Source organism: Simochromis diagramma, unplaced genomic scaffold, assembly GCF_900408965.1.
Source record: "Simochromis diagramma unplaced genomic scaffold, fSimDia1.1 OVJJ01000171.1, whole genome shotgun sequence".
NCBI classification, from domain to species: domain Eukaryota; kingdom Metazoa; phylum Chordata; class Actinopteri; order Cichliformes; family Cichlidae; genus Simochromis; species Simochromis diagramma.
The window spans coordinates 1,117,896-1,145,460 of NW_024387222.1; the positions used below are offsets into that span (position 1 = coordinate 1,117,896).

The 27,565-nt window shown below is 42.2% G+C and overlaps 1 protein-coding gene across 2 annotated transcripts in view; it reads right to left on the reverse strand.

The window, feature by feature from the left end:
* The window catches only part of LOC120746565 (CD209 antigen-like protein C), a 76,619-nt gene extending 55,356 nt beyond the window's left edge, over nt 1–21,263 (reverse strand). The window contains exons 1-2 of one of the 2 annotated variants that reach the window (XM_040051989.1): nt 20,771–21,262; nt 19,585–19,701 (exon numbers count right to left, since the gene is read on the reverse strand). In XM_040051989.1, the coding sequence (XP_039907923.1) occupies nt 19,585–19,701; nt 20,771–20,894 (241 nt within the window). In that variant the 5' untranslated portion in view covers nt 20,895–21,262. Of the gene's footprint in view, nt 1–19,584; nt 19,702–20,770 lie in introns of both variants that reach the window. The other variant, XM_040051988.1, reaches the window with a different exon arrangement.
* Between the last annotated feature and the right edge of the window lie 6,302 nt (nt 21,264–27,565).

Below are 27,565 nucleotides of genomic sequence, written 5' to 3' on the forward strand. Positions count from 1 at the left end.
GTCCATCAACTGAGTATAAACAATCCTTTCCAGAATCTTACTAAGAAAGGGAAGCTTAGAGATGGGTCTAAAATTTGATATGACTGAACTGTCTAAGCCTGGTTTCTTAAGTAAAGGATGTATGACTGCATGCTTAAATTCCCTAGGTACTTGACCAGACAAAAGACTAGTATTAATAATGTTCAGAATATGTGGTCCGATGATAGGAAATACCTTTTTAAGAAAACGGGGAGGAACAACGTCATTTGGAGAGCCACACGGTTTAGCATTCAACACAAGTTTCTCTAAATCAGATAAAACAATTGGTAGAAAAGCAGAGAACAGACTTGAGCAAGAACCATGCATGGCTGGGTCAGCAATAGGTAGAGTCGGAGGTCTCAAACTAGCAACCTTTTCCACAAAATAATTAAGAAACTTATTGCACATCAAATCAAATCAAATCACTTTTATTGTCACATCACATGTGCAGGCACACTGGCACAGCACATGCGAGTGAAATTCTTGTGTGCGAGCCCCACAAGCAACAGAGATGTGCAAACACAACAACACAAACGAGCAAAATACAAGAATGGCCAACCTGAAACTAATAAATATATGTACAATATATAATAGTGTATGCATTTCTGGATGTGTATACTAAATATTTTCCTACGTGTGTGTGTGTGTGTGTGTGTGTGTGTGTGTGTGTGTGTGTGTGTGTATACACATTTTTACAAATTAAATAGTAAAAAAAATAATAATAATAATAATAATAATAATAATAATAAAATATATAAAATATACAGAGTTGAATATGTGCAAAACAAGTGGCATTTATATACAGTGTGGAGTGCATAATGTTGAAGTTCCAGTAGTGAAGCTGAGGTGTCTATGACGTGTTCAGCAGTCTGATGGCCTGATGGAAGAAGCTGTCTTTCAGTCTGCTGGTACGGGACCGGATGCTGCAGAACCTCCTTCCTGATGGAAGCAGTCTGAACAGTTTATGGCTGGGGTGACTGGAGTCCTTGATGATCCTCCCCGCTTTCCTCAGGCAGCGCTTCCTGTAGATGTCTTGGAGGGAGGGAAGCTCACCTCCAACATAACCGCAGAAAAGTGCAAAAGAATATAGCCTTCCGGATTAAGTACAGAATTTATAGTGTTATATAGAACACGAGGGTTATGCGAGCTGGCAGCAATAAGTTGAGAAAAATAGGAGTGCTTGGCAGCCTTTACTGCTCTCTGATAGACTTTCCAGCTAGTCTTAAGAGCTTCCATAGAGACGCACAGCCTATCTTTTTTCCACTGTCTTTCACATCTTCTACATTCTTTTCTAGCGGCTCTGGTAAAATCAGTTAGCCAAGGACTAGCCTTTGGCTTGCATTGTCTGAATATAAAAGGAGCGACAGCGTCGAGGACAGATTTACAAGCAGAATCCAAACAAGAAACTAATCCATCTGAGATGGACAACTCAGGAGGATAAGAAATAAATTGGTCAAACAATATGGAAAACCGCTCGGCAGTAACTGAGCCAAAAGCACGATAACATCGAGCAGGTACAGCACGCTTAAGAACAGGATTAAAAAGAACAATATCACATAAAATAGGCATATGGTCAGAGAACACCGCATCCTCGACAAGTACGTTTTGGACAGATAAACCATGTGATAAAACCAAGTCCAGTGTGTGACCACGTTCTTGAGTGGCACCTTTAACAGACTGAATAAAGTTAAAAGAGTTCACTAAGTCCAGAAAGTCCTTAGCCAGAGGCTTCCCCGGGCAGCAGACGTGTATATTAAAATCACCAAGTAAAAGGATCTGGTCATACCGTGATGCACAGTCAGCAAGAAACTCTGAGAACTCGGATAAAAACTCCTTGTTATATTTTGGGGGCCGATAAACAATCGCACACAACAGCGAAGACGAGTGGCCCAGTTCACACAAACAGAGTTCAAAACTGGTGTGGCGTGTCGATGGGGATAGCTGCTTAAAGTCAAGATGTGCCTTAAAAACAACAGCTAGCCCTCCTCCGCGACCAGAAACTCTCGGAACACTAAAAAAGGCACAACCAGCCGGCAGTAATTCAGAAAAGGCACTTAACTCACCGGGTGGAATCCAAGTTTCAGTCAAACAAAGAAAATCCAGTGCATGGGAAGCGAAAAATTCCTTCAAAATGAATGTCTTATTTGCCACCGATCTGGCGTTAATTAATCCCAACCTGAGAGGAATTGGCTCGGGAGCTTCCGAGGCAGCAACAACCAGATCCACGGGTCGGAGGTTTGTTTGGTCCACTCCACGCCAACGCAGATGTCGGAGAGGAGAGGGTTTTGCAGAACCCTTCTCGAGAGATCCCACAACAGGAACCAAGCAGGAGTCCACCGGGTCCAAAGCACGCACCGGCACCAAGAGTAGCGGGCAGGATCGACGAATTGAGCGAAGCTCATGAGGAAAACAAGAGATCCTGAGTCTCAGTTTGACAAGGCGACCTCCACGGTTACCTCGTCTCCTGCGTCGCTTCCGCACATCCAGTGGCAATGGTAAGGAGCGCCAGTGAGGTGGTGTTACTTCCAAATCGGGAGGCAGAAAGCCTTGGTTGTCATTTCCAAACCGAGCTAAAGCTTGGGTAGATGAGCCTATTTCCAATAATGTCTGGCGATCATAAAACAATGCAGGGCTGACATGTTGCACAAAATTGACTAAAAACAATAAAATAAAACAAATAGAAGAGAGCGATAGACGGCATGCCAAACACACAGGCGCCATCTTGCCTCAACATGTCGAGGAGCGTGTCAGGCTACATTTCACTGTGTGTTATACTTGTATAACTATGCATGTGACAAATAAAGAACCTTGAACCTTGAACCTTGAACACAGGGGCACCACAGGGGACTGTCCTCTCCCCCTTCCTCTTCACCCTCTACACCACAGACTTCAGCCACTGTACAGAGACCTGCCATCTTCAGAAGTTTTCTGATGACTCTGCGGTGGTTGGATGCATCAGCAGGGATGATGAGACAGAGTACCGGGCTGTGGTCGACTCCTTTGTCACGTGGTGTGAGCAGAATCATCTGCAGCTCAACGTGGCAAAGACCAAGGAACTGATCGTGGACTTCAGGAAGACCAGAAACACTTGACCCCTGTTTCACTCCAAGGGGTCAGTGTTGACATTGTGGAGGACTATAAATACCTTGGAGTTCACGTTGACAATAAACTGGACTGGGCTAAAAACACCACAGCACTTTACAGGAAGGGCCAGAGTCGTCTCTATTTTTTGAGGCGACTGAGGTCCTTCAACATCTGCCAGAAAATGCTGAGGATTTTCTATGAGTCTGTTGTGGCCAGTGCGATCCTCTATGCTGTTGCATGCTGGGGGAGCAGGCTGAGGGTCGCAGATGCCAACAGACTTAATAAACTAATCCGTAAGGCCAGCAATGTTGTGGGGATGGAGCTGGACTCCCTCAAGGTGGTGTCGGAGAGGCGGATGCTGTCCAAGATAAAGACAATGTTGGATAACACCTCCCACCCACTCCATGACATGCTGGTCAGTCACAGGAGCACGCTCAGTGAGAGACTGAGATTACCCATGATGCACCACTGAACGACACAGGAAATCTTTCCTGCCTGTGGCTCCCTGTACAACGCATCTACTTAACACACTGGTTACTGCAACAGCTACACACGTTTCTTTTCCAGCTATTTATTTATGAGTGACTTATGTATATATGTATATATATGTATTAGGGGTGCAACGATACACAAAATTCACGGTTCGGTTCGGTTCGATACTTTGGTGTCACGGTTCGATATTTTTTCGATACAAAAAAATGTTCATGTCTTTTTAATTTGTCATTTATTAAAATTATAAATATATATTTTAACTCAAAAGTACAGTTTTTAAATTTAACCCTAACCCTTGTGCGTGTTTTTTATTTTGACAGCGAATACGCACCTGTGGACCACTTATGTGCAGCCCTGGTTATTTAGCTCATCATATTGCAGCCACAGAAATTCTTTTGTCCATGAAACCATAAAGCTGCACTTTCTTTTTGCCTTATAGTCTGATTTGTCATAACTTCTCCGTTTTGTGGTAAGCTTTTCTTTGGCTGTCACTTCTTCACCCTGACCTGTCTTATTTGGCTCAGCAGAACTGAAATGCTTTTACACGCTCACTCACATAAGCTCAGCGATTCTCTGCGCGATCAACCTCTCACATGTTTAGGCTTGCTGCGGGAGATTTCACTTGTCATGTTTGCATAGTAAGCTAACAATTAATAAGACGATGTCAGAGGAATTGGTGCACAAATTATCATCACTCACAGATCAGTACTGTCGCTCTCTATACACAGTTCGCGCGATTGCAAAGTGAAAGCAAAAAAAAAAGCGCAAATTCAAACACGATTTCAATATGTCACATATTGACAGTGGCTCACCCAATGACATAATTACCCAGCTACATTTCTGAAAGAATGCAAAAGCATTGACATATATTTTTCCTTCCTACAATAGCCCGACAGGCAGGGCAGAGATAGCCCCGGGACGTTGGGCTAGCGATATTGCAAGCCCTGTATCTGATTGAGGAATCACTCATCTTTGGAAAAGAGAGTTTATTACAGAGAAATGTCTCTTTCCAAAATAAAAGCTATACTATCCGCTTCTTCTGGGCTATATTCTCAGCAGCATATTAAACATATCAGGTCCCCATAAGGAGAATCATGTGCTAACAGCTGTCTAAATGACTCGGCTAAAGTTTGTAGCATGCGTGCTTGTTGTTTTTGTCTTTGCACTAGGATGATGTCGGCGTAAATGTGCAGTCATATTCGTTGTGTTCCCACTAGTGCTTTCAGGTTAATCTCGTTGAAATAACCTTAACGCCACAACACGGCAAATCTCCGTTAACGAGCTACCACCGATCGCCCAGTGCATGGGGCTAGACGGCCAACACGTTAACGAGCTAACTGCGCTAACACACTAGCTCCCACCCATGTAATTGAGCATTGCATGGCACATCCAACATACTGTTTTACTTTAGTCCATGACTCGCTTACCTTCAGGGTCATACGTCACATGAAAACCAAAATAATTCCAAACGCCAGATCTGAATGAGGGTGGGGGAGGTCCACTTCTGTCTCGCTAGCTTGCCCTGCGCTCTTCCTTCTGACCATGCTGTCTGTGTTGAGTGCTCAGTGAATCTGCATTCGACTACTCCGCCTAGGCTGCACTCTCGAGCCTAGGCGGAGTAGTCAAATGCAGATTCACTGCGCGCTCAACACAGACAGCATCGTCAGAAGGAAAGTTGATAAAATAAATTACAAATTTTGTATTGTTCTTTTTTTTTATCCCCTTTGGTTTTCTTTCTTTCTCTCCCTCTCTTTCTTTCATTCTTTCCCCCTGTCCTATCCCACAGTCATGTCTGTCCCGTTTGCAACTGAAAATAAAATAAATTCATAATTATAATAAAGGTCAATCAAATGGACCAATATGATTATCCACTTGGTAAAATAAATCCTCTTGGCATCTTTCTTGGCCTCAAGACAACAATTCTGATGGCTATAGATCCAAACGGGACACACATAAAAAAAAAAAAAAAAAAAAAAAAAAAAATTAAATTTTTTTTTTTTTTTAATTGTATTGTTCGATACATATGCGTACCGAACCGAAAGCACTGTATCGAACGGTTCAATATCGATACGAATATCGTTGCACCCCTAATATGTATATATTGTACTATTCTTAGTTAGTGTATTGTCTGTCTTGTCTTAATGTTGGTTTATAATGGAGCACTGTAACAAAAAATAATTTCCCCCAGGGATCAATAAAGTATTCTGATTCTGATTTGACCTTGAGAAATTGACCTTGCTTTATAAAAAAGCCCTCCGTACAGTTAGAACATCCCCAAAGTTTGATACTGTTCATCTGGACGTAGGGTGTCCAAATTCAGAGGCTGCATCCACCTGAGGACCCGGCTTTCGCGGTCCAAAGCTGGGCAAACACTGTGCGACTTTTTTCAGTCACGTTATTCAGCTTCTGCTCAAACTGTACAATTGACTCTCAGAGTTTAGAAATTCGTAGGTCACGATGCAGGGTCTCACACTCTACGGCCCGATGATCTGATGCTGATGCTGACACTGTGTGTCCATAACATGAAGCTTATAACACAAAATCTGTCTCCCTTTCTGTCTTTCACTCACACAGACACACACACAACCACCATCAACTTTTCTAAATTGCTAATGGAAGACATTGATCAGGCAGCTGTGATTGAGCAGCAATATCCATCAAACTCTTTTCACAGTTGCTGCGGTCGTCATGATTTTGTGAGGCCACATCGAAAAGACTCAGATGAGCCAAAGTTCTACAAGTTGTGCCTCCATTGCTTGTGTCCAGATCACACGCTGCACCGCCATGCTGCTCCGTCTTTTCACTTTCATTTCTGTGTTTGCGCATGTGCAGCGTGAGAGGCTGCGGTGACACTCTCACAACGGCTGACAGGATTTCAAACAGGTTTAATTTTCTTAAGACCAAACGATTGATGATCGGGAGCTGGTCATGAGGTGTTAATCGCTTCTCATTAGCCCATGTATACTACACGATGCACGACACACGACGAGGCTGAACCTCGGGCTGATCCCCAAAACGGTCGCACGACTGAAAAATCGGCTCAAAATGAGCCAAAAGTCGCACAGTGTATGCCCAGCATAAGTGGGCGGGGTCCTCCGAAAGCCAGATAGGCTGGAAGTGAGTGACTGTGAGATTGGACCGTCGAGCCTTCAGAATTACGTCACCGCTGTCTCGGTGGAGTGAAACTCAGCCGTCTGCTCCTTGCTATCTAAAATGTAACCGGACGCTGGTGTAAATTCTTGACTGTCTCACACTTCTGTTTAATCAGTTTTCTGTTTGACGTTTATTCAGCTGTGTGAAAACCCCAGAGGAACGCTCCCGAGGGATTAATAAAGTTTTATTTAATCTAATCTAATAACTTTAATGTCAGCCAAACCGATTTACTCACAAACAAATAAAACACTGAAAAAGCCAAACAATAACATTTTTAAGTTTTCTAAGTGACTTATATATCATGTTTAACCTGAGTAGCGAAAAACTGCGGGGGTCTGAAAACGATGTGCCGGGAGTTGTTGCTGTTCTCGCCGGCTCAGATATTAAAAGTTTACACAGGTATAGTCTCCCCAACCGGTCGCAGCAGATGGCCCCACCCCTCCCTGAGCCTGGTTCTGCCGGAGGTTTCTTCCTGTTACCAAAGTGCTTGCTCATAGGGGGTCACATGATTGTTGGGATTTTCTCTGTATGTATTATTGTACGATCTACTGTACAATATAAAGCGCCTTGAGGCGACTGCTGTTGTGATTTCAATTCAATTCAATTCAATTTTATTTATATAGCGCCAAATCACAACAAAAGTCGCCTCAAGGCGCTTCATAGATACAGAGAAAAACCCAACAATCATATGACCCCCTATGAGCAAGCACTTTGGCGACAGTGGGAAGGAAAAACTCCCTTTTAACAGGAAGAAACCTCCGGCAGAACCAGGCTCAGGGAGGGGCGGGGCCATCTGCTGCGACCGGTTGGGGTGAGAGAAGGAAGACAGGATAAAGACATGCTGTGGAAGAGAGACAGAGGTTAATAACAGATATGATTCAATGCAGAGAGGTCTGTTAACACATAGTGAGTGAGAAAGGTGACTGGAAAGGAAAAACTCAATGCATCATGGGAATCCCCCGGCAGCCTACGTCTATTGCAGCATAACTAAGGGAGGATTCAGGGTCACCTGGTCCAGCCCTAACTATATGCTTTAGCAAAAAGGAAAGTTTTAAGCTTAATCTTAAAAGTAGAGATAGTGTCTGTCTCCCGAATCCAAACTGGAAGCTGGTTCCACAGAAGAGGGGCCTGAAAACTGAAGGCTCTGCCTCCCATTCTACTTTTAAATACTCTAGGAACAACAAGTAGGCCTGCAGAGCGAGAGCGAAGTGCTCTAATAGGGTGATATGGTACTACAAGGTCATTAAGATAAGATGGGGCCTGATTATTTAAGACCTTGTATGTGAGGAGCAGGATTTTGAATTCAATTCTGGATTTAACAGGAAGCCAATGAAGGGAAGCCAAAACAGGAGAAATCTGCTCTCTCTTTCTAGTCCCTGTCAGGACTCTTGCTGCAGCATTTTGGATTAGCTGAAGGCTTTTCAGCGAGTTTTTTGGACATCCTGATAATAATGAATTACAGTCGTCCAGCCTGGAAGTAATAAATGCATGAACTAGTTTTTCAGCGTCACTCTGAGACAGGATATTTCTAATTTTAGAGATGTTGCGCAAATGGAAGAAAGCAGTCTTACATATTTGTTTAATATGTGCGTTGAAGGACATGTCCTGGTCAAAAATGACTCCAAGGTTCCTCACCGCGTTACTGGAGGCCAAGGTAATGCCATCCAGAGTAAGAATCTGGTTAGATACCATAATTCTAAGATTTTCAGGGCCGAGTACAATAACCTCAGTTTGATCTGAATTAAGAAGCAGAAAGTTAGCGGCCATCCAGGTCTTTATGTCTTTAAGACATTCCTGCAGTTTAACTCATTGGTGTGTGTCATCTGGCTTCATGGACAGATAGAGCTGGGTGTCATCTGCATAGCAGTGTAAATGTATGCTATGTCTTCTAATGATGCTGCCTAAGGGAAGCATGTATAATGTAAACAGAATTGGTCCTAGCACTGAACCCTGTGGAACTCCATAATTAACCTCAGTGTGTGAAGAGGACTCTCCATTTACATGCACAAACTGGAGTCTATTAGATAGATATGATACAAACCACTGCAGTGCAGTACCTGTAATACCTACAGCATGTTCTAATCGCTCTAATAGGATATTATGGTCGACAGTATCGAACGCTGCACTGAGGTCTAGCAGGACAAGCACAGAGATGAGTCCACTGTCAGAGGCCATAAGAAGATCATTTGTAACCTTCACTAAAGCTGTTTCTGTGCTGTGATGAGCTCTGAAACCTGACTGAAACTCTTCAAATAAACCATTCCTCTGCAGATGATCTGTTAGCTGTTTGACAACTACTCTTTCAAGGATTTTTGATATGAAAGGAAGGTTGGAGATTGGCCTATAATTAGCTAAGACTGCTGGGTCTAGAGATGGCTTTTTGAGTAAAGGTTTAACTACAGCCAGCTTGAAGGCCTGTGGTACATAGCCGATCATTAGAGATAGGTTGATCATATTTAAGATCGAAGAATTAATTAATGGCAGGACTTCTTTGAGCAGTTTTGTAGGAATGGGGTCTAAACGACACGTTGATGGTTTGGAGGAAGTAATTATTGAAGTTAACTCAGAAAGATCAATTGGAGAAAAAGAGTCTAACTTAACATCAATGGTACTAAGAGTAGCTGTAGATAATATTACATCTGTGGGATGATTATTGGTAATTTTTTCTCTAATGATAAAAATTTTATTTGTGAAGAAGTTCATGAAGTCATTACTAGTTAACGTTAAAGGGATGGTTGGCTCAAGAGAGCTCTGACTTTTTGTCAGCCTGGCTACAGTGCTGAAGAGAAACCTGGGGTTGTTCTTATTTACTTCAATCAGTGACGAATAGTAGGATGTTCTGGCTTTGCGGGGGGCTTTCTTATAAAGCAGCAAACTATTTCTCCAGGCTAAATGATGATCCTCTAGATTTGTGACACGCCATTTCCTCTCCAGATTACGAGTCATCTGCTTTAGGGTACGTGTTTGAGAATTATACCACGGAGTCAGGTACTTCTGATTTGAGGCCTTAGTTTTCACAGGAGCTACAGTATCCAGAGTCGTACGTAGTGAGGAGGTGAAATGATTAACAAGATAATCGACCTCTGTTGGGGTAGCGTTCAGATAGCTGCTCTGCTCTGTGTTGGTACAGGGCATTGGAGATGATAACAGTGGGTGGATTATATTCTTAAACTTAGTTACAGCACTTTCAGAAAGACATCTACTTTGATAAAGTCTACTCTTCACCACTGTGTAATCAATTATTGTAAAAGTAAATGTTATCAGGAAATGATCAGACAGGAGAGGGTTTTCAGGAAACACTGTTAAATGTTCAGTTTCTATGCCATATGTTAAAACAAGATCTAGAGTGTGATTAAAGTGGTGGGTGGGTTCTTTTACATTTTGAGAGAAGCCAATTGAGTCTAATAACAGATTAAATGCCATGTTGAGGCTGTCATTTTTAGCATCTACATGGATGTTAAAATCACCCACAATAATTATTTTATCTGAGCTCAGAACTAAATTAGATATAAAGTCTGAGAAATCAGACAGAAACTCTGTGTAAGGCCCAGGTGGACGATAGATGATAACAAGTAAGACTGGTTTCTGAGTTTCACAGCTGGGGTGGACGAGGCTAAGCATCAGGCTTTCAAATGAATTAAAAGTCTGTCTTGGTCTTTCATTAATTAATAGGCTGGTGTGAAAAATTGCTGCAACACCGCCCCCTCGGCCTGTGCTTCGAGATTTCTGGTAGTTAGAATGACTCGGGGGTGTTGATTCATTTAAACTAACATAATCATCCTGCTGCAACCAGGTTTCTGTAAGGCAGAGTAAATCAATTTGTTGATCAATTATTAAGTCATGTACTAACAGAGACTTGGAGGAGAGAGACCTAATATTTAATAATCCACATTTCACTGTTTTACTCTTTGGTTCAGATGTGGATACTGTATTGTTCTTTCTTTGTGATTTTTTGTTTAAATTGTTTATTGCTGGTTTTTAGTTTGTTTTCTGTCTGTTTGGGAGCTGACACAGTCTCTATGGAGATGGGTTTTTCGGGGGGGGGGGGGGGGTAACAGGAGGAGGGAAGCTGCAGAGAGGCGTGTAAGACTGCAACTCTGCTTCCTGGTCCCAACTCTGGATAGTCATATTTTGGGGGGTTTAATAAATTTGTCCATATTTCTAGAAATGAGAGCTGCTCCATCCAAAGTGGGATGGATGCCGTCTCTCCTAACAAGACCAGGTTTCCTCCAGAAGGTTTGCCAATTATCTATGAAGCCCACATCGTTTCTGGGACACCACTCAGACAGCCAGCAATTTAAGACATAGCATACATTTTCACATGCGGCTAAACATGTCACTCCTGGTCTGATTGGGGAGGGGACCAGAGAAAACTACAGAGTCCGACATTGTTTTGGCAAAGTTGCACACCGATTCAATATTGATTTTAGTGACCTCCGATTGGCGTAACCGGGTGTCATTACTGCCGACGTGAATTATGATTTTACTGAATTTACGTTTACCCTTAGCCAGCAGTTTTAAATTTCCTTCAATGTCGCCTGCTCTGGCCCCTGGAAGACAATTGACTATGGTTGCCGGTGTCTCTAGCTTCACATGTCTGAGAACAGAATCGCCAATTACCAGAGTTTGACCCCCGGCGGGTGTGTCGCCGAGTGGGGAAAAACGGTTAGACACATGAACGGGTTGGTGGTGTACCTGGGGCTTCTGTTTAGGACTATGCTTCCTCCACACCGTCACCCAGCCGCCCTCTTTCCCCAGCTGCTTGGGATCTGCCGGGGAACAGCTAGCGGGGCCTACGCTATCTTCGGCTGCACCAGCTACAGGGGCCTGGCTAGCTACGGGTGAATGAAGGGTGCGAAGCCGAGTCTCCAATTCAGTAATCCTGGCCTCCAGCGCTGCAAATATGCTACATTTGTTACAGATATCATTACTGCTAAAGGAGGCCGAGGAGTAACTAAACATCTGACACAATGAGCAAGAAAGTGCAGGAGGGAGAGGTGAAGTAGCCATGGTGCTAATGAGTCGGCTACGAGCTAAGCTAAGCTAGCGAGACAGTACAGAGACAGTGAGTGAATACTTTGGCTATAAATTAGGTAGTGAGTACACAGAAAGTGTGCTTCGGATGAAGCACGTGAAGATTATACTATGAAAGAAGAATGTATTTAAAAGTTGTTAATTAAATTGCTAAGCAAATAAGCTACTCAGAAACACCACTGTGTTTGAGCAGGAACAGGAAGTGATACTCTACCACAGAGCGAGCGAACACCAAGTGACAGCGCCACCGATTTGGCGCTGTATAAATAAAATTGAATTGAATCGCCTGAAAATATGTTAAATGTTTATTTTGCGACCCAGAAAGAGTAATAAGAGTAATATTAAAACGAAGTAGCTGCTTAGTAAATCCATTGTTGGAAACTAGAATTCTGAATTCTGGGATATGGTTTTTCAATTTTGTTGGAAAATCAGGAGAAATTCCATAATGTTCAAAATCAGCACGATGGGAACTGAAGAGTAATGTTTCTCTACTTCCAGGTAGAGACAGAGATCGAAGCGACTACCTATGAGAGCACATCAAGCCTGACATATGATTTAGTATTAAATACATTAGGTTACATAAAACTGCAGCCAGCTGTGATCTTCAAAGTGATACGTGACGAGTGAATCCTTTCCAGTGTGTCCTCAGCTTTAGCTGCTGGTGGTTAGCCACTAACGTTTAGGGATGGGTACCGGTATCCGGTGCCAATATGCCACCAGTTCTGATATAAACGGTAGTAACCAGACCGAAATGCAGCGCACATTTCGGTGCTTTATTTTGGTGCTTTTTTTTCCTAAGATGTCATACACTTTGGATTCTAGCCAATCATTTTACGTTTCCGAGGATAGTAGGCGGACCCAGGTACGTACATTCTTTTAGAGCAGAGCTACAGATTAAAAACGCCCAAAGCGAAGCGGTCATAAGTCTGGCTGTACTTCACAGCAAAAGATGCAAACTCAGCAACCTGCAACAAGTGCTTTAAGCTGATACTGTGCAAAGGAGGTAACTCCTCAAATCTGATGAAACACCTGGCAATGTATAGCATTTTGTTAAAAGCCGAGAAATGCGCCGTATTTGATAGCTTGCTGCGAGACCTCACACCGAGCACATCTACTGCAGGTGTGGTTCCTGTTATCGGACCCGGAGTTAGCAACATACCCAAGAACCCGAAGAGGAGAGTCCTGGCCCCTAGCCCTGCCAGTGTAGCAGAAATGATGAGGATGATGATGCAGCAGCAGCCGTTCTTCTCTGCGTGAGTAGCTTAATGTTGTTCGTGTGTAATTTACGTTGAGGAGGCTAACCACGTTATTACATTAATGCATGTAAGGTGAACTAGCAAACACTGTCGTAGTTACATGCGGCTGTCTTCTTGTTTGATGGCAGATACTCCCTTCACCCTGGCCAAAAAGGCTAAAATGACCAAAGAAAAAGAGGGAAACAGCTAAACATGAGAGTTTTTTGGACAAAGTTTGTGTTCTCCATTCTTTAAGCACCGTTTAAGCACCGGTTTCAAAAGTACCAGTTTGGTACTGGTATCGGATAAAACCTAACCGATACCCATCCCTACTAACGTTAAAGGGTTATGGTAAATGGCCTGTATTTGTATAGCACTTTACACAACCAGTCATCCACACACACATTCGCACACTGGTGATGGCAGCTACATTGAAGCCACAGCCACCCTGGGGCGCACTGACAGAGGTGAGGCTGCTGGATACTAGCGCCACCAGGCCCTCTGACCACCAGAGGGAAGTGTCTTGCCCAAGGACACAACGACCAAGACTGTCCAAGCCGGGGCTCGAACTGGCAACCTTCCGATTACAAGGCGAACTCTCAACTCTTGAGCCACGATAACTTCAAACTTGTCTTTAGTTAATTTACTTTAGTGTAGATCTCATCAGTTAGCTGGGCCCCAGCACATTTGTAACCAGCCTGTAGGAGGTGAACATATTTCAGCAGTAGTGTAACATATATAAGAAAACTCTGCAGAGTGACTGTTTCTAACTGTAACATGAAGAGAGAACAGGAAGTAAACAGAATCGGGTCAACAACATCAAATAATTTCCCTTAAAATGTTAAAAAAATCACAAATCTAACATGATAAATAAAGTTGCTCACAGCGTGTTAAGATTCCAGCCAGAATCAGCAGATACAGCACTCCCAGGGTCACTTCAAAAGCTCTGAAACAGCTGCTGTCCACAGCTGGAAGCTTTCTCTGGGTGTGTTCATCTACAGAGAAAATACACAAAGAGTCCATTCATGGAGCACTAATGAGGGACTCTGGAGCTCCTTCTTCTTCCTCCCTTTTATTATCTGTAGTTTGTATTTTTAGTTCGTTCCTACTTACCAGCTTCTTGTAATCCACCAGCAGGGTTCTGCTCTCCATCGTCTAACATCTCCACCTCGATTTGCTCTCTTCCTCTTCCATCCTCATGGGTCCCTCTGCTGTATTTCACCCTGGAATCATGGACACCTTGAGTTTGTGTCGACATCTTAAGCTAAGAAGATATTTGACCGTCCGTCACTGTCTGCCTGTTTCTTTGAGTCAGGCAGCTTTGAACTGAAAATATCCAGGAAGTCAAACCAGAAGAGAGCCACAGTTTTCCTGTCACGTCATGATGTGTGAAACGCTGAGTTATTTATGAGCACTAACAGCATCCAACAAGATCTGAAGTTCAGTTCACTTCAAATGCAAAACTTTGACTGATGCAGTTTTAATTGGTGACAAATGTGAACGAGTCAGAAACGAACAGCAGAACAAACCACAAACACAACAAAGACTTCAAAAAGTCATTAAAACACCTCCATAACATTCTGAACATTTCCTGTCTGAATATCTCAGAGACACTGAGGCTGAACTCAGCAGCAGCAACATGCACATCAATGCCTTTGTTAGATGCTGCTTTCATGAGTTTCTACATGTTGTAAGTCCACAGAATGAGAAGAGAGAAGAAGAGTTTGTGACACAGGAAATATGACATCAGTGTGAACTGCTGAGTGTCGTGGTCTGGGTGGTTTTCCACAGCATCAGCTCCTCCCCACTGGGTGGAGTCTTTGTTGCTCCTCACCTGATGGCAATCGTACCAGCAGTATTTATGACCGGCGCACTCAACTGGTCTTCGCCAGATTATCTGCCAACTTTAGTCAGTTCTCGGCCTCACGTCCGTTCCTTGGTGACTAATCGTGTGTATTAACCGAATCTCTGTTTTTCTCGTCAGCCTCTGAAACCCACCTACCAAGCTCTCCTGGATACCAGTTTGCTGCCTGCCTCCCTGCATTGCATGCAGCACCCACCTGGACCTCTCCTGCCTCCCCCCTCCACGCAACCCCCACCTGCAAGCTTGTAAGACAGCTCAGTGTACTATCCGTAGATTCACTCGCAAACCTCTGTGGGATTCCCCTGACTGCTCTGTCCTCTGTTTCAGTGCCCTGGCCCGCCACAGTTTCCCCTGCCCAGTACCTGCACCCAGTTATCCCTGCCATCTAGTTATCACCACAGTATTTTTCTCTCGCCTCAGACATCTAGTTGATGTTCATTGATTCTAGTCTGCACTTTCTGTTAGCCTCTGAGCATTGTAAAATAAAATCTCTTTTCGTTACACCTCACCCCTAGCCTCCGGTTTTGAATCTGCACTTGAGTCCATCCCATGTCCACGGGCCACTGCGCCTGACACTGAGTGGTTTTGATTCTGACCTGCAGAGAAGCTAACGGGGCGTCACGGTGCTGCAGAGGCTCGCTCTGTCACTGTCACCGTCTCCAGTTGGAAACAGTCAAACAAACAGAATTCAACAAGACCTGAAATTCAGATTTATCAGTTTAATTACTGAGATTTCATTGATGCAGTTGTGATTAATTACAAATGTGAACGAGTCAGAAACGAACAGCAGAATAAAGCACAAACACAGACAGCTTAAATACTTTTCTACATTTAATTGGAAAACTTTTCAATTACATGCATTAATACATAAATACTTGTACACCAATACAAGCAAAGACACAAATGTTTGTCATAATGCACAGACACTGAGCTTGAACTCTACCGCAGCAACATAAAAATAGCTTTCTCAGAAGCTGCTGTCATCACACAATATATATTGTTAGTAATGAGCGAATGTTTCTGATGCAGGAAATATGGCGTCAGTGTGAACTCTTCAGTTGTTTCGAGTTTACCAGCAGAGAAACTCACAGCATGCAACAAGATCTGAAGTCAGTTTGATGAATTGAAACGCTGAAATGTCTTTGATGCAGTTAGAATTCAATGAAATGCTGAAAATCATCTGAAGTGAAACACAACCAGGGTCTGTGGTCATTAGTTAAAAGCTTTGCACCAATCACATGTGGACACATACAGGCTGCAGGTAAAGGGTCCAAAGCAGGAAGTGTGTCACATGGAAACTGGCTCTGAAACTGTCTGATTCATGAAGACGACTAAGGCCCACATTACAAAAAGACCCGAGTCACGTTCAGAGTCATCAACAGACTTTAACCGTGTCCACTGTGAGGGTTGTTGTTTCTGGACTTTTCCTTTCTGCCATGCTGAAATGAACTTTGACCTTCAGTGTGTTAACGCTGTGCAGGCAGCTCGCTGCAAACTAAGCAGGAAGGTAAAGTTGTGTTTTGATGTAAGTGAAGAAGAAGAAGGAAAGTTGTTTTAAACGGATTCATCTTCACTTATTCACACGTTGTAAGTTTGACAAACTGAATTTGTGCTGGTTTCAGTCTCTTGGTTCCTGATTTGTAGCTAAAAATAAGCAGCAACTTTCAGCTGTTTGAGAGAAACTGAAGAAGACATTTACTGAAGTTTTAGGACCAACAGGCTGATGAATAAACCAAGTAAACCAAAGTAAAGACAAGCTGCACTTTGACTTTTATTAGAACAATTTGCTGGAACTACAGAGTAATGAAGTACTTCAAGTTTTTGTGTGGATGACTTCCAACCTTACTGTACAGCACAGAGCACAGAGGGACAATATATGTAATCAATATATGATGCAGAATGAACAAGTAAAGACTGTAAGCTGAGTCTGAGGCTCATGCAGGACATTTCATAGTGAGGTGTCTTTGGTTGGATTATTCAAACATTTACATCAAAGCACCAAACTCATTTCTCACAGATGAAGGGCTTTAATTCATAAGAACCGTACAGATGGCATTTCCCGTCATAAAAGCAGTAAACTGCTCTGTGATCTGACGATGGCTCTTGCGGTCCTTCTGCCCAGAACCTGTCAGAGAGATCAAATCTGATATGAAACTGGACTAAACTCATAACTATTGTCACATTCATATAAATATGCGTCTCTTTTGGAATATTTCCAATATTTGCTGTATTTCTTTCCCAGCTTTCTCGCCCACTTTCCCTCCTTTAGACTTTTCTCTGAGAATCATCATGCACACTAAAACAGCTTTCAAGCTTTGATGAATATGAAATCTTCCTGCTGTAAAAATGGAGAATAAAAAGAAGTCAGAGCTGACTTTCTGCTGTTTGAAACTGTTTTGTCAGCTGTTTACAGACATCACTTTGAAATGTGTGTCTATCAGGTCATATTTACTGAAGCTTCTTCCTTCATATGTTCTGAAGTTTTACAAACACCAAAGAAGAAGAGACAGGAATTCTCTGAAACACTTTTTGTTCTGTGAGAAAAGAAACATTACAGCACAAAAACATGAAGACAAATTGAACAAAGTGAAATGTGTCGGTCGCTGCTTTGAACATGTTTCAATCCTGATTCCTTCAAACTGACTTGTTGTAACTGAACGTCATCACAGACTGCAGATGAAGAGAGTTCAAGCACAGCTGTTCATTCAAAGGAGGATTTCTGCTTTTCTTTACATTCAGTTTGTGGGGCTGTTGGAAAATAGCTCAACTCATGTATTGCTGATCTATCTTCCAAAACATCAATGTTTCACTTCTAAATAATAACTCTGGAATAGAAACAAACTAATGTCTCACGTTTCTGTCAGCGCTGATCCGTCCACCCATTCCCATTCATATCTTCCTGATGTCCATTTAGCTTCCAGACCAATCCAAGAGTGTCCTCTCATGTTCAGTTCATTGACAAATTCCTGTTTGAGAAGAGACACAAATATTGTCTCCAGTCATAATTCAGCACTTCTGTTGTAGTGACATCATCTTGTGAACATGTCTGAAGGAAGAATAACTGTGATGAAACTTTTCTTCCATTGTGCAGAAATCAGAAAGAGCCAAAGAATCAATGAATATCAGCTCCTCCTGTAGCTCAGTCAGTGTTGCAGTGGAATCAGTGTTAACAAATCATTTGATTCAGTTGGATTGAATCAGAAAAATAATCTGGATTATGAGGATTTCTCTCATTTTATAACATTTCTGTGTAAATTAAATATTTGTCAAATGTGTAAAAACTTTACGTTTGAATGTGTCTGCAACAAAAAAGGAGAATCCAAGAAATCCATCAGAGTGGAGACAGGAAGCAGGTCACAGACTGACAGCAGGTCAAAAACACAAGTAACAGATGACTGTCAGCTCCATCAAAGATCACACAGACATGAACAAACACACCCACCTGTTCCTCTTCGCTGTTTATCATCACCAGATCAGCTCCTCTGGTCTTACAGTGGGTTTGACTCTCAGACCAAGTTTTACTCTCAGTGGATTTAAAGTAACAGCTGCTTCCAAACCTCGTCCATCCTTCAGGACACTGCTCTTAAAGTCAAACACATGTTTTAAAGACAGACTTTGTGTCATGTTGTATCACATTAATCTTTGGTCCCTGTCATTTTCCCTGTAAATGCTTCATTTAAACTCAGGTTTTCTCTCTTATTCATAATGAACTGAAACTTACATTTATACAGAGAAACTGTTACACAGCATCAAACATTTAGGATTCAAAACAAAGACACAATCAGGTTATCACTGTGTAACACTGATGTTTTCTATTAGTTATTCAAACTTTATTACCTTCTATCTTCTCCTTCAGCTTCTTCACTTCTTCCTGTAGCCGACTGTGGTTTTTACTCAGTTCATCATAACGGCTCTGTAACTGAGTCAGGCTGGTTTTTGTGTCTTTAGAGAAAAACAGATTCAAATTAAGTTAAAATGTTCTACAAATATATCTGTGATATAAGAACTTGGTGTTTGCTTACCTTGAAGTTCATCCTGGAGCTCAGTGTGATTCTTTTTGGTCTCATTGTAAACGTGGTTCAGTTTATTGTGTTTGATTTGAAGTTTGTTGAATTCACTCTTGTTCAAAGCATCTAAAATATTTTAGTGAAACCAAAATAAAATAAAATAAAATAAAATGAGTGAAACGTTGAACAGAAATAATCTTCTTCCTCTGCTTTGTCAAATATCAATAAGAGTCAGAAACTTGTGCAGCCATTGTTCTTTAACATGTCCTGTGGGTGGAGGTGTTAGAACTACAGGAAATCTGATGAGCTAAATACGTATCAACTGTGAACAAAAACCACTGACAAGATTCAGAATAATTGTGCTTCAGTGTGGAGGAAGAAGGTGAAGAGTCAAACAGCATTTCTACACCTGTAGTCAGAGATGTTATCTACATGCTTTGAAAGAATAGATTCTGACTCATGTGACATGTGCCTGTTCTCACTGAAAATATGTCTTTTTACATTCAGTCAAAGCTGCTCTGAGGCTTCAACACTTCCTCATATCAAAGGTGTTTCCATGTGATCAGGTACTTCCTGTATTTGCTGTGGCAGAAGGACACGTTCTGGTTGTGAAGCTGCATGTTTGTTGGCTGCTGGGATTCAGTATCAGTCATACATTCATTTGCAGGAGAAGTTCAGAGGTTGTATCTTATCTTACAGCATATGGACAGGATGATGATCCCAGCTAACATCAGGAGGCACAGCACTCTTAGACCCAGTGTAGCACATCTGAAAGAGCCCTTCAGGACTGAAGGAGGATTCTGAGTCTGTGGTCCTGTTAGAAAGCAGTGTGGATGTTGGTTTGGTAAATGGGCTGATTTTTATACAGCACTCTTCTACTCTCCCAGAGTACTCAAAGTGCTGATACAGCATGCCTCATTCAACTATTCACACCCACTCATACAAGCACTTCTAAACACAAGTGCAAACTAAACTACATTCACACACATTCACAATCCGATGAACACATCGGAGGGCAACTTGGGGTTAGTATCTTGCCCAAGGATATTTGGCATGCAGACTGGAGGGGATCGAACCACCAACCTTCCTATCAGTAGCTGATCAGCTCTACCACCTGGCTGTGGCTCAGGTGGTAGAGCTGTTTGTTATTTCCTGTCACTCTGTCTTTAATAGACCTGTGGTTTCATGAGCTCATCTCCACAAGAGTCAGACACCAAAATATGACATCCGCGTTGTGTTTAACCCTCAAGTTTCCAAACGCTTTACGTGACTACAGTAACAGAACGGGGTTATGGATGAGATCATATATTAGTTAAATATGTCTTTAACCTACCATGAGACTGATGTGTTCATCTGCGACACATATTCAGAAATGTTCTCATGTCTTTAAATGCATTTTTCTCTCATTTTCATGGTAAAAATTTGACACACGTCTGCTTTAGAACTGATGTATTTCCTGATATTGCAGCTTCCCTTTAAAGCACCAGGTAGATGATATTTGTGTAACTGGGTTAGAAACAGCATCCAAATGTTCGCCCACAGCCTTCCTCTCTGCACTGCTCACGCGTTTGTAAAGCAGCGTGTACTTCAGGATATCTTTGAATCTGGGCTGTTATCCACGATTCACTGTTTATTTTTACAAATGAAAATATAACAATATCACATTTAAATATACAAGTCAGGGAGTAAAAGAGCCTCCTTGGTCCCTTTAAAGTGTCCAAATCTATTTTCTGTGCAGAGCGTCTGTTTAAAAGTCAGTAAGAGGAAATAATCGTACATCACAGGAAACAGCGAGTCAGGTACAAAGTTTGACGTTTGATGGGCAGTTTGTGAAAACTTAACTGTAACAAACCAGAAATGAAATGTTATTACGGTTCACTCACCTCCTCCTGCATCTGCACTCTCGTAGATATCCACCTCCCTCTGCTCCCACTCTGCTCCGTCCTCCTTCCTGCTGTATCTCACCTTCTTTGATAGATCTGGTTCAGCATAAATATCTGAGGACATGTTGAGAGGATGGAGACGCTGAGCAGGAGTTTAAGCTGTACTCTAACAGGTGTGCAGTACTACAGTGACATCCTGTCCGCACACTGCTGTCACTCTGGCCAGCCTTCTTCCTGCTTTTGTACAGGAAGAAGCTTCAAGGAAGTAGCAAAGAAAGACAAACCACAAACTTCTCCGTGCAGAACGCAGTTCAGTTTTTATATTTGTAAAGTCACTGACATCAAATATTAAAGCATTGGAACAAGAAGAACTTCATTTTTCACAAACACGTTCACAGCTCAGATTAAAGGAAAAGTCACTTTGTCACTTACAGATTTATTTCTGCTGCACTTTAAAGAAACAAACTGTTAAACTGTCCAAGATTAGATGTGTTACTTCATATTAGATCATCTCTCAGTCGGTCCATCATGATGCTGCTGTGATCCTCGTGTTTCTAGTACTGCCACCATCAGGCCAGACGTTGTTATTTCACGTGTTATGAGTTGTATTCGTTGCTATTTTGCTCCCTCTGTGATCTTTCCTGAAGACGACATGCAGAACAAACTGCATGCTTTCACTGCACTGCTGTCAATACTTTGAGGAAAACAGAAATATGAATCAACTGTGTAAAACATGGATCTATTTTCTGTGATTGAAAAGTGAAGCCAAAGTGGAAGTGCCTGCGTTTCTTTCATTGGCCAGCAGGGGGCGAATCCCTGGTATCAAAATCACTCAGAGGTCCAGAGATGTTTCTCTCTGCACTGAAGGAGGAGTTGGAGGTAATGAAGTCGGTGTCATCGAATCACAGAGTGAGTGAAGCAGCCCAATACTGCTGATCCTGAGAGACGATGGCTGCACCAGGTTTTTATTAACTGTTGCAAACTAAACGCTGCCTGATGTTCGTGCCTGTCTTACTCAGAGCTGCAGCTCAGGACAGAAGGCCCAAGGTTAAGTGAAAGTCCATGTGATGCCTGATAGAACCACGTGAGAATAGAGAATAGGTGAGCTGTTTACTTGGCTGATTAAAGTCCAAATTTAATCCAAAACTGAAGCAAAACAAAGTTTCAGATTCAAAGTAACAGAATCCACAAAATGCAACAAAATGAAGGAAAAAGTATAAATAGACACAGGAAGACAGACTGAGACAGCTGTGCAGTGCTAACACTGGTAGATGACATGTTCAGTGGGAGTAACATTTCATCATCATCATCATCATCATCCTTCTTCAGTCTCAGCTGACTGCAGGTTTCCCCAACCTGAGAAACAGTACCTGGTAGACAGAGTGTTGTTCTGTACTCATGCTGCTCTCAGTGATGCAGCTTTGCTTCCTGTTTACATGAAGAAGCTTTGAGGAAGTATGAGAGTGAGCACAGACTCACTGACTCACATGCTTAAAGGTTTCCAGTCTGTTTTTCTTTCCTACTGATGCTAACATACTGTCCGGTCTCTACGCTTGTAAATCCACTGATGCTGATCAAATATGATGCCATGAAAGTGATGATGATGTCAGATCGGCCGTAGCTCCAGCTGCAGTTATAACTGCACGAACAGCTGGGACACATGTAAATACAAACAGAAAGCATTGATTTGTAAAGCTCATGAACACATATTTCTTTTACAACATCACAACACTGAATGTCTCATCTACAGTTCATAATGTCATTAAATGAAAGCGGATGTTTGCAATCTTCAGCTGAATTAAAAATATGATTCTGTGCACGCGCTCAGAAACACTTCCAGAAATCAGCGTCTCAGCGAGACGTCCACACGTGCAGGTTAAAGCTCCATCGTGTAAACGAAGAAGAATCCGTCTGTGAACATGAACACGGCCGTCTTCTCTGTCCCTGCATCAGACACAGCCAGTGTTTCTTCACCGCTGTGCTCTGAGGTAAGAGAGGCACGTGGAGGAAGTCGGCGTGTTTCAGGAAGATGAAACAGCATTTTGAAATACCTCGATTTAAAATACATTTATAGGCAGTCACTTCTGTGGTGATGGATGTGTTTACTTAGCTTTGTTAGCTCTAAATCATCCAGTTGATCTGCAAGATGATCACACTGCTGTAGAACGATTTTGTTTTAGTGCAGTCAGGAAGGGAAGGGGCCCACAGAGGCTGCTGGTGCACAGGACCCAGAGCTCTATGTTACGCTCCTGCTTCTCATCTTAACTAACTGAGATTTTTTAAGTCTGAGCGTTTTTAATCAGCATAAATGTGAAGCCGATCCGACCGCCCTCACACCGAGCCTGTCTGCTGCACAGAGGCGACAGATACAAGCAGATCAGCAGCTGTTCGTCCTGCTGGCTGTTTCAGTGGTTTGTGGGGAGGACACTCGTGATAAGCTGTCATCATCATCAGAGCTCCAAGTGGATAAATGCAGTCATCACAGCAGCTGTAACACAATTCAGGGCCTGCAGCCTTAAAGGCCTCATTTAAGGCCGATTACATCACAGCGACGAGATGAAGGCTGTCCCAATTCAAAGGCTGCTCGAAATGCGTCCTTCATTTCCCTGAATTTTAGGGATGGGTCTGTGTACCCTTCATGGCCCAACATATCCCACAATTCATAGCGTGGCGGTGGGTGTGGATAATTTTGTACAACAAAGTGGCAGAAGCGGAGCGGCCGAAGATTAAACTGTCAAAAGTATGTGTTTGTTTACTTCCTGCCCAGTTTGACCCATTTAGCAGAAGTCAGCCTGTTTAAGGCTCTGATGTCTATTCTGTGTGACTTACAGCAGTTATGACATGGTCTGATTTTCTCACCCAATAAAGGAATATTTCATATATCAGTCTACTCTTCATTCTATCAGACACAGTTATCACAGCTCCTACATTTGCTTTTTACACATGTATGTAAGCATTGAGCCAAATGTAATAATGCTAACATATTAAATGAACAATATTTGTCTCTTGTATATAATACATCTATATATACACTGTCACAGATACTTGTCTTTGAGTGAAGATTTAAGGTGATAGAAAATATAAATAAATACAACTTGAATCTTTACTGAAGCTCAGTGTTTGACATGAGTTCAAGTTCACTGCTGTAATAACTAATAATGATTAATATAATAACTATAATATTGGCCATATTTCGTCTTGATGCTCAATCATCCAGGTAAGTAAATCTCCAAAAGTTGCTTCTGTTCATCTGGACGTTTTCAGGGGGGGAAACGTTTCGTCATCATCCAGGTGACGTCTTCAGTCTCAGCTGACTGCAGGTTTTCTTATAAACAGGACATTTGCATAATGACTGAAACCAGCCCACTGAGGGAACAACGGGCTGGGAGGTCAGTTCCTTAATCATAATTATGCAAATTCTCATGACCATTGATCAACAATCACTGACCAAAACCCACTGATCAATGGCCATGATTACCATCCATTGTTCCTTCAGTGGGCTATTCTCTTCTATTCTAATCACACAGAGCTCATGTAGAAACAAATGAACAAAATATGTTCTCGTTCATTTCTGTCAAACAAAGCTGTATGAAACGTTTCCAGCGGTTAGTATCATGGTTGCTAGGCAACCTGAGCAGCGCGACGAGACCGTCCCATTTCACAAGCCTCGCACTTCCGGCTTGAGCGGTCTTTGAGTACGCGGCCTTTGTGGACCGTAAAGGCTGCAGACCCTGAATTCCCATATGGAAAAGATATAAATCTTATAAAGTTTGTATCTGTCTGTGTGAAACTTGTATGAAAACACACAAGAGTGGAAACAGATATAAGATCCCTTGAAATATTATATAAATGAAACTTTTATGTTTTGGATGCTTCCTAAAACAATATATGAAAGTGGCCACTTTCATGAGTAAATCATATCAGCCTTATATGATTCACTGTATGAAGTAGGCCACATCAGTCTTTTCTATTTCTTTTCCATGTGGGTTTGGACAGCCAGCGTCTGACAGGCTGATTATGGTTACCTCTACAGCTTCAGATTCCAGCGTGCGACCAAGATATTTGTTCTTTGTTTCAGTTTTAGTGCAGAACAAATGGAAAGATGAAAAAATAGATTCATCTTTACACGTTTTTCTTTTTTTTGTTGGCACATCCACCGCCTGCAGTGACCTTTGACCTCTGACTGAGCTGTTGGGCAGCAGATGTGTCGTCGTCGCTCGGCTGCTTCACTGTATTAATGCTGCCATCATGTGGTGAAAGTGGCGTTAAAGAGAAACCAGTGAGGGGATGTTATTAAAGTTGTTATTTATTTCTCTTTAACCGGAGAAAATAAAAACCGTCTCACACAGACGTAAACACAGCATCACTGTTTCACCACATCATGTAAATTTACAATCAATAAACTTGTTTTTATACCTTAATTTAACAATTTGTAATTAATGTGAAGACAGGTGATCAGAATCAGAATACTTTATTGATCTCTGGGGGGAATTCTTTTTCGTTACAGTGCTCCATTATAAACAACCATCAACAAAGACAATACACTAACTAAGAATAGCACCATATATACAGGCATATATATACATAAAAGTCACTTATTAATAAATAGCTGAAAAAGGAAGAACATGTGCAAGAAGGCTGTAGCTGTTGCAGTAAACAGTGTGTTAAGTGGATGAGTTGTACAGGGAGCCACAGGCAGGAATGACTTCCTGTGTCGTTCAGTGGTGCTTTCATGGGTAATCTCAGTCTCTCACTGAACGTGCTCCTGTGACTGACCAGCATGTCATGGAGTGGGTGGGAGGTGTTATCCAACATTGTCTTTATCTTGGACAGCATCTGACACCACCTTGAGGGAGTCCAGCTCCATCCCCACAACATTACTGGCCTTACGGATTAGTTTATTGAGTCTGTTGGCATCTGCGACCCTCAGCCTGCTCCCCCAGCATGCAGCAGCATAAAGGGTCGCACTGGCCACAACAGACTCGTAGACAATCCTGAGCATTTTCTGGCAGATGTTGAAGGACCTCAGTCGCCTCAAAAAATAGAGACGACTCTGGCCCTTCCTGTAAAGTGCTGTGGTGTTTTTAGCCCAGTCCGGTTTATTGTCAATATGAACTCCGAGGTATTTATAGTCCTCCACAATGTCAACACTGACCCCCTGAAACAGGGGTCAAGTGTTTCCTGGTCTTCCTGAAGTCCACCGATCAGTTCCTTGGTCTTTGCCACGTTGAGCTGCAGATGATTCTGCTCACACCACGTGACAAAGGAGTCGACCACAGCCCGGTACTCTGTCTCATCATGACGTCTGTGTTTCTGTTCATCTGTTTTTATAGAAACAAGTTTAACTTAAACCTGTTGATTTAATTTTGTCCAGAAAAAATGTTTCAATAAAAATGCTTAAAATGTACAAATCTGCTGCTTCTTTTTTTAAAAAAATTTTTAAATTTTTTGTCTGTCCCATTTGGTTTTTTAGCCATCAGAATTATTGTCTGAAGGCCAAGAAAGATGCTCAGCAGATTTACTTTACCAAGTGGATCATCACAGCCTGGCTGTATTGGTCCTTTTAATTAACCTTTGTTGTTATTAGTTATTTTTTTAAAGTTATTATAGACAGGACAGACATGATTGGGGGATAGAAAAGAGAGAAAGGAAGAAAGCGGGGACGAAGGACAGTGAGAGAAGACACAAAAAAATATCCACTGGATCACCTGTTGAAAGAAAAAAAAAGGAAACAAGCAAAAAGAGAACAACACAATAAACACAACACCACAGCAATAACTAGATGATTGTAAGTAACAGTAAATACTAAATATTAAATGTTCTTGTGCAGCACACAAGACCAACAGAGCACAGTGTGCTTTGAGGTAGCAGCCAAGGAAGATATAGTTTGTGTCTGTGCACACCTGTGTGTACACCTGTGTGCGTGGGCACGCTTGTATTCAAAAGGTTTCTCCATGTAACTGTTTAATTCTGGAAACAATTGTTCCGTAGTCACATGACAGCATCACACAGTCCAGGAAGCTGCTTCGAGCTTCAAGACATGGTGCACTCAGAGATGCTCTTCTGCAGACACGATATTATGGACTTCCTGTTCCCTTCCTATCTGCTTGAAGGAGTTTGGCAGTTCTCCTCTGACCTCTGACATCACTGAGAGTTTTTCCCAGACTTCTGACACTCACTGGATGTTTTGTCTTTTTCAGACTATTCTCTGTAAACTCTGTTGATGACTCTACAGTTTCTGAAACCCCCAGATTAACAAAAAGTGTCACGTTCAAAGTCACTTGTTTCCTGATGTGCATGTTGTGACTCTCTGACTCGTCTATGTTTCAGAGATTCTGCAGATCTCATGAAGCCCATCCTGCTCCTCTGAAAAACCAGCTGCATTTTGGATCTTTAACATGTCAGCGATTTACCGAACAAACGATACTAAAGGACAGAAGCTTCATTCAAATCTAAGCTGAAGCTCAGGATGTGAGGAAACATTTATGCTCCTATAATCAAACTCTGCACCAAAGCACAGAGACAGCTCCCAGGACGAGAAGAGGGGAGTTAATGTAATGAACGTGACTCCTGGAGCAGATGCCATGTGAGATATTTATAACCACAGAGGAATAATCTTTAATCTGACACACGAGGCTCACATTTGGGTCAAAATCTGCCAAAGTAAATAACATTAAAGCAGGTTTCAGTGGCGTCACGGCGAAATTAAACACATGTGACTGAAGCTCGTAAAGAGTCTGTTTCATGAAGATACAGTTATGTCAGCAGAGACACAGCACACATCATGACATGTGA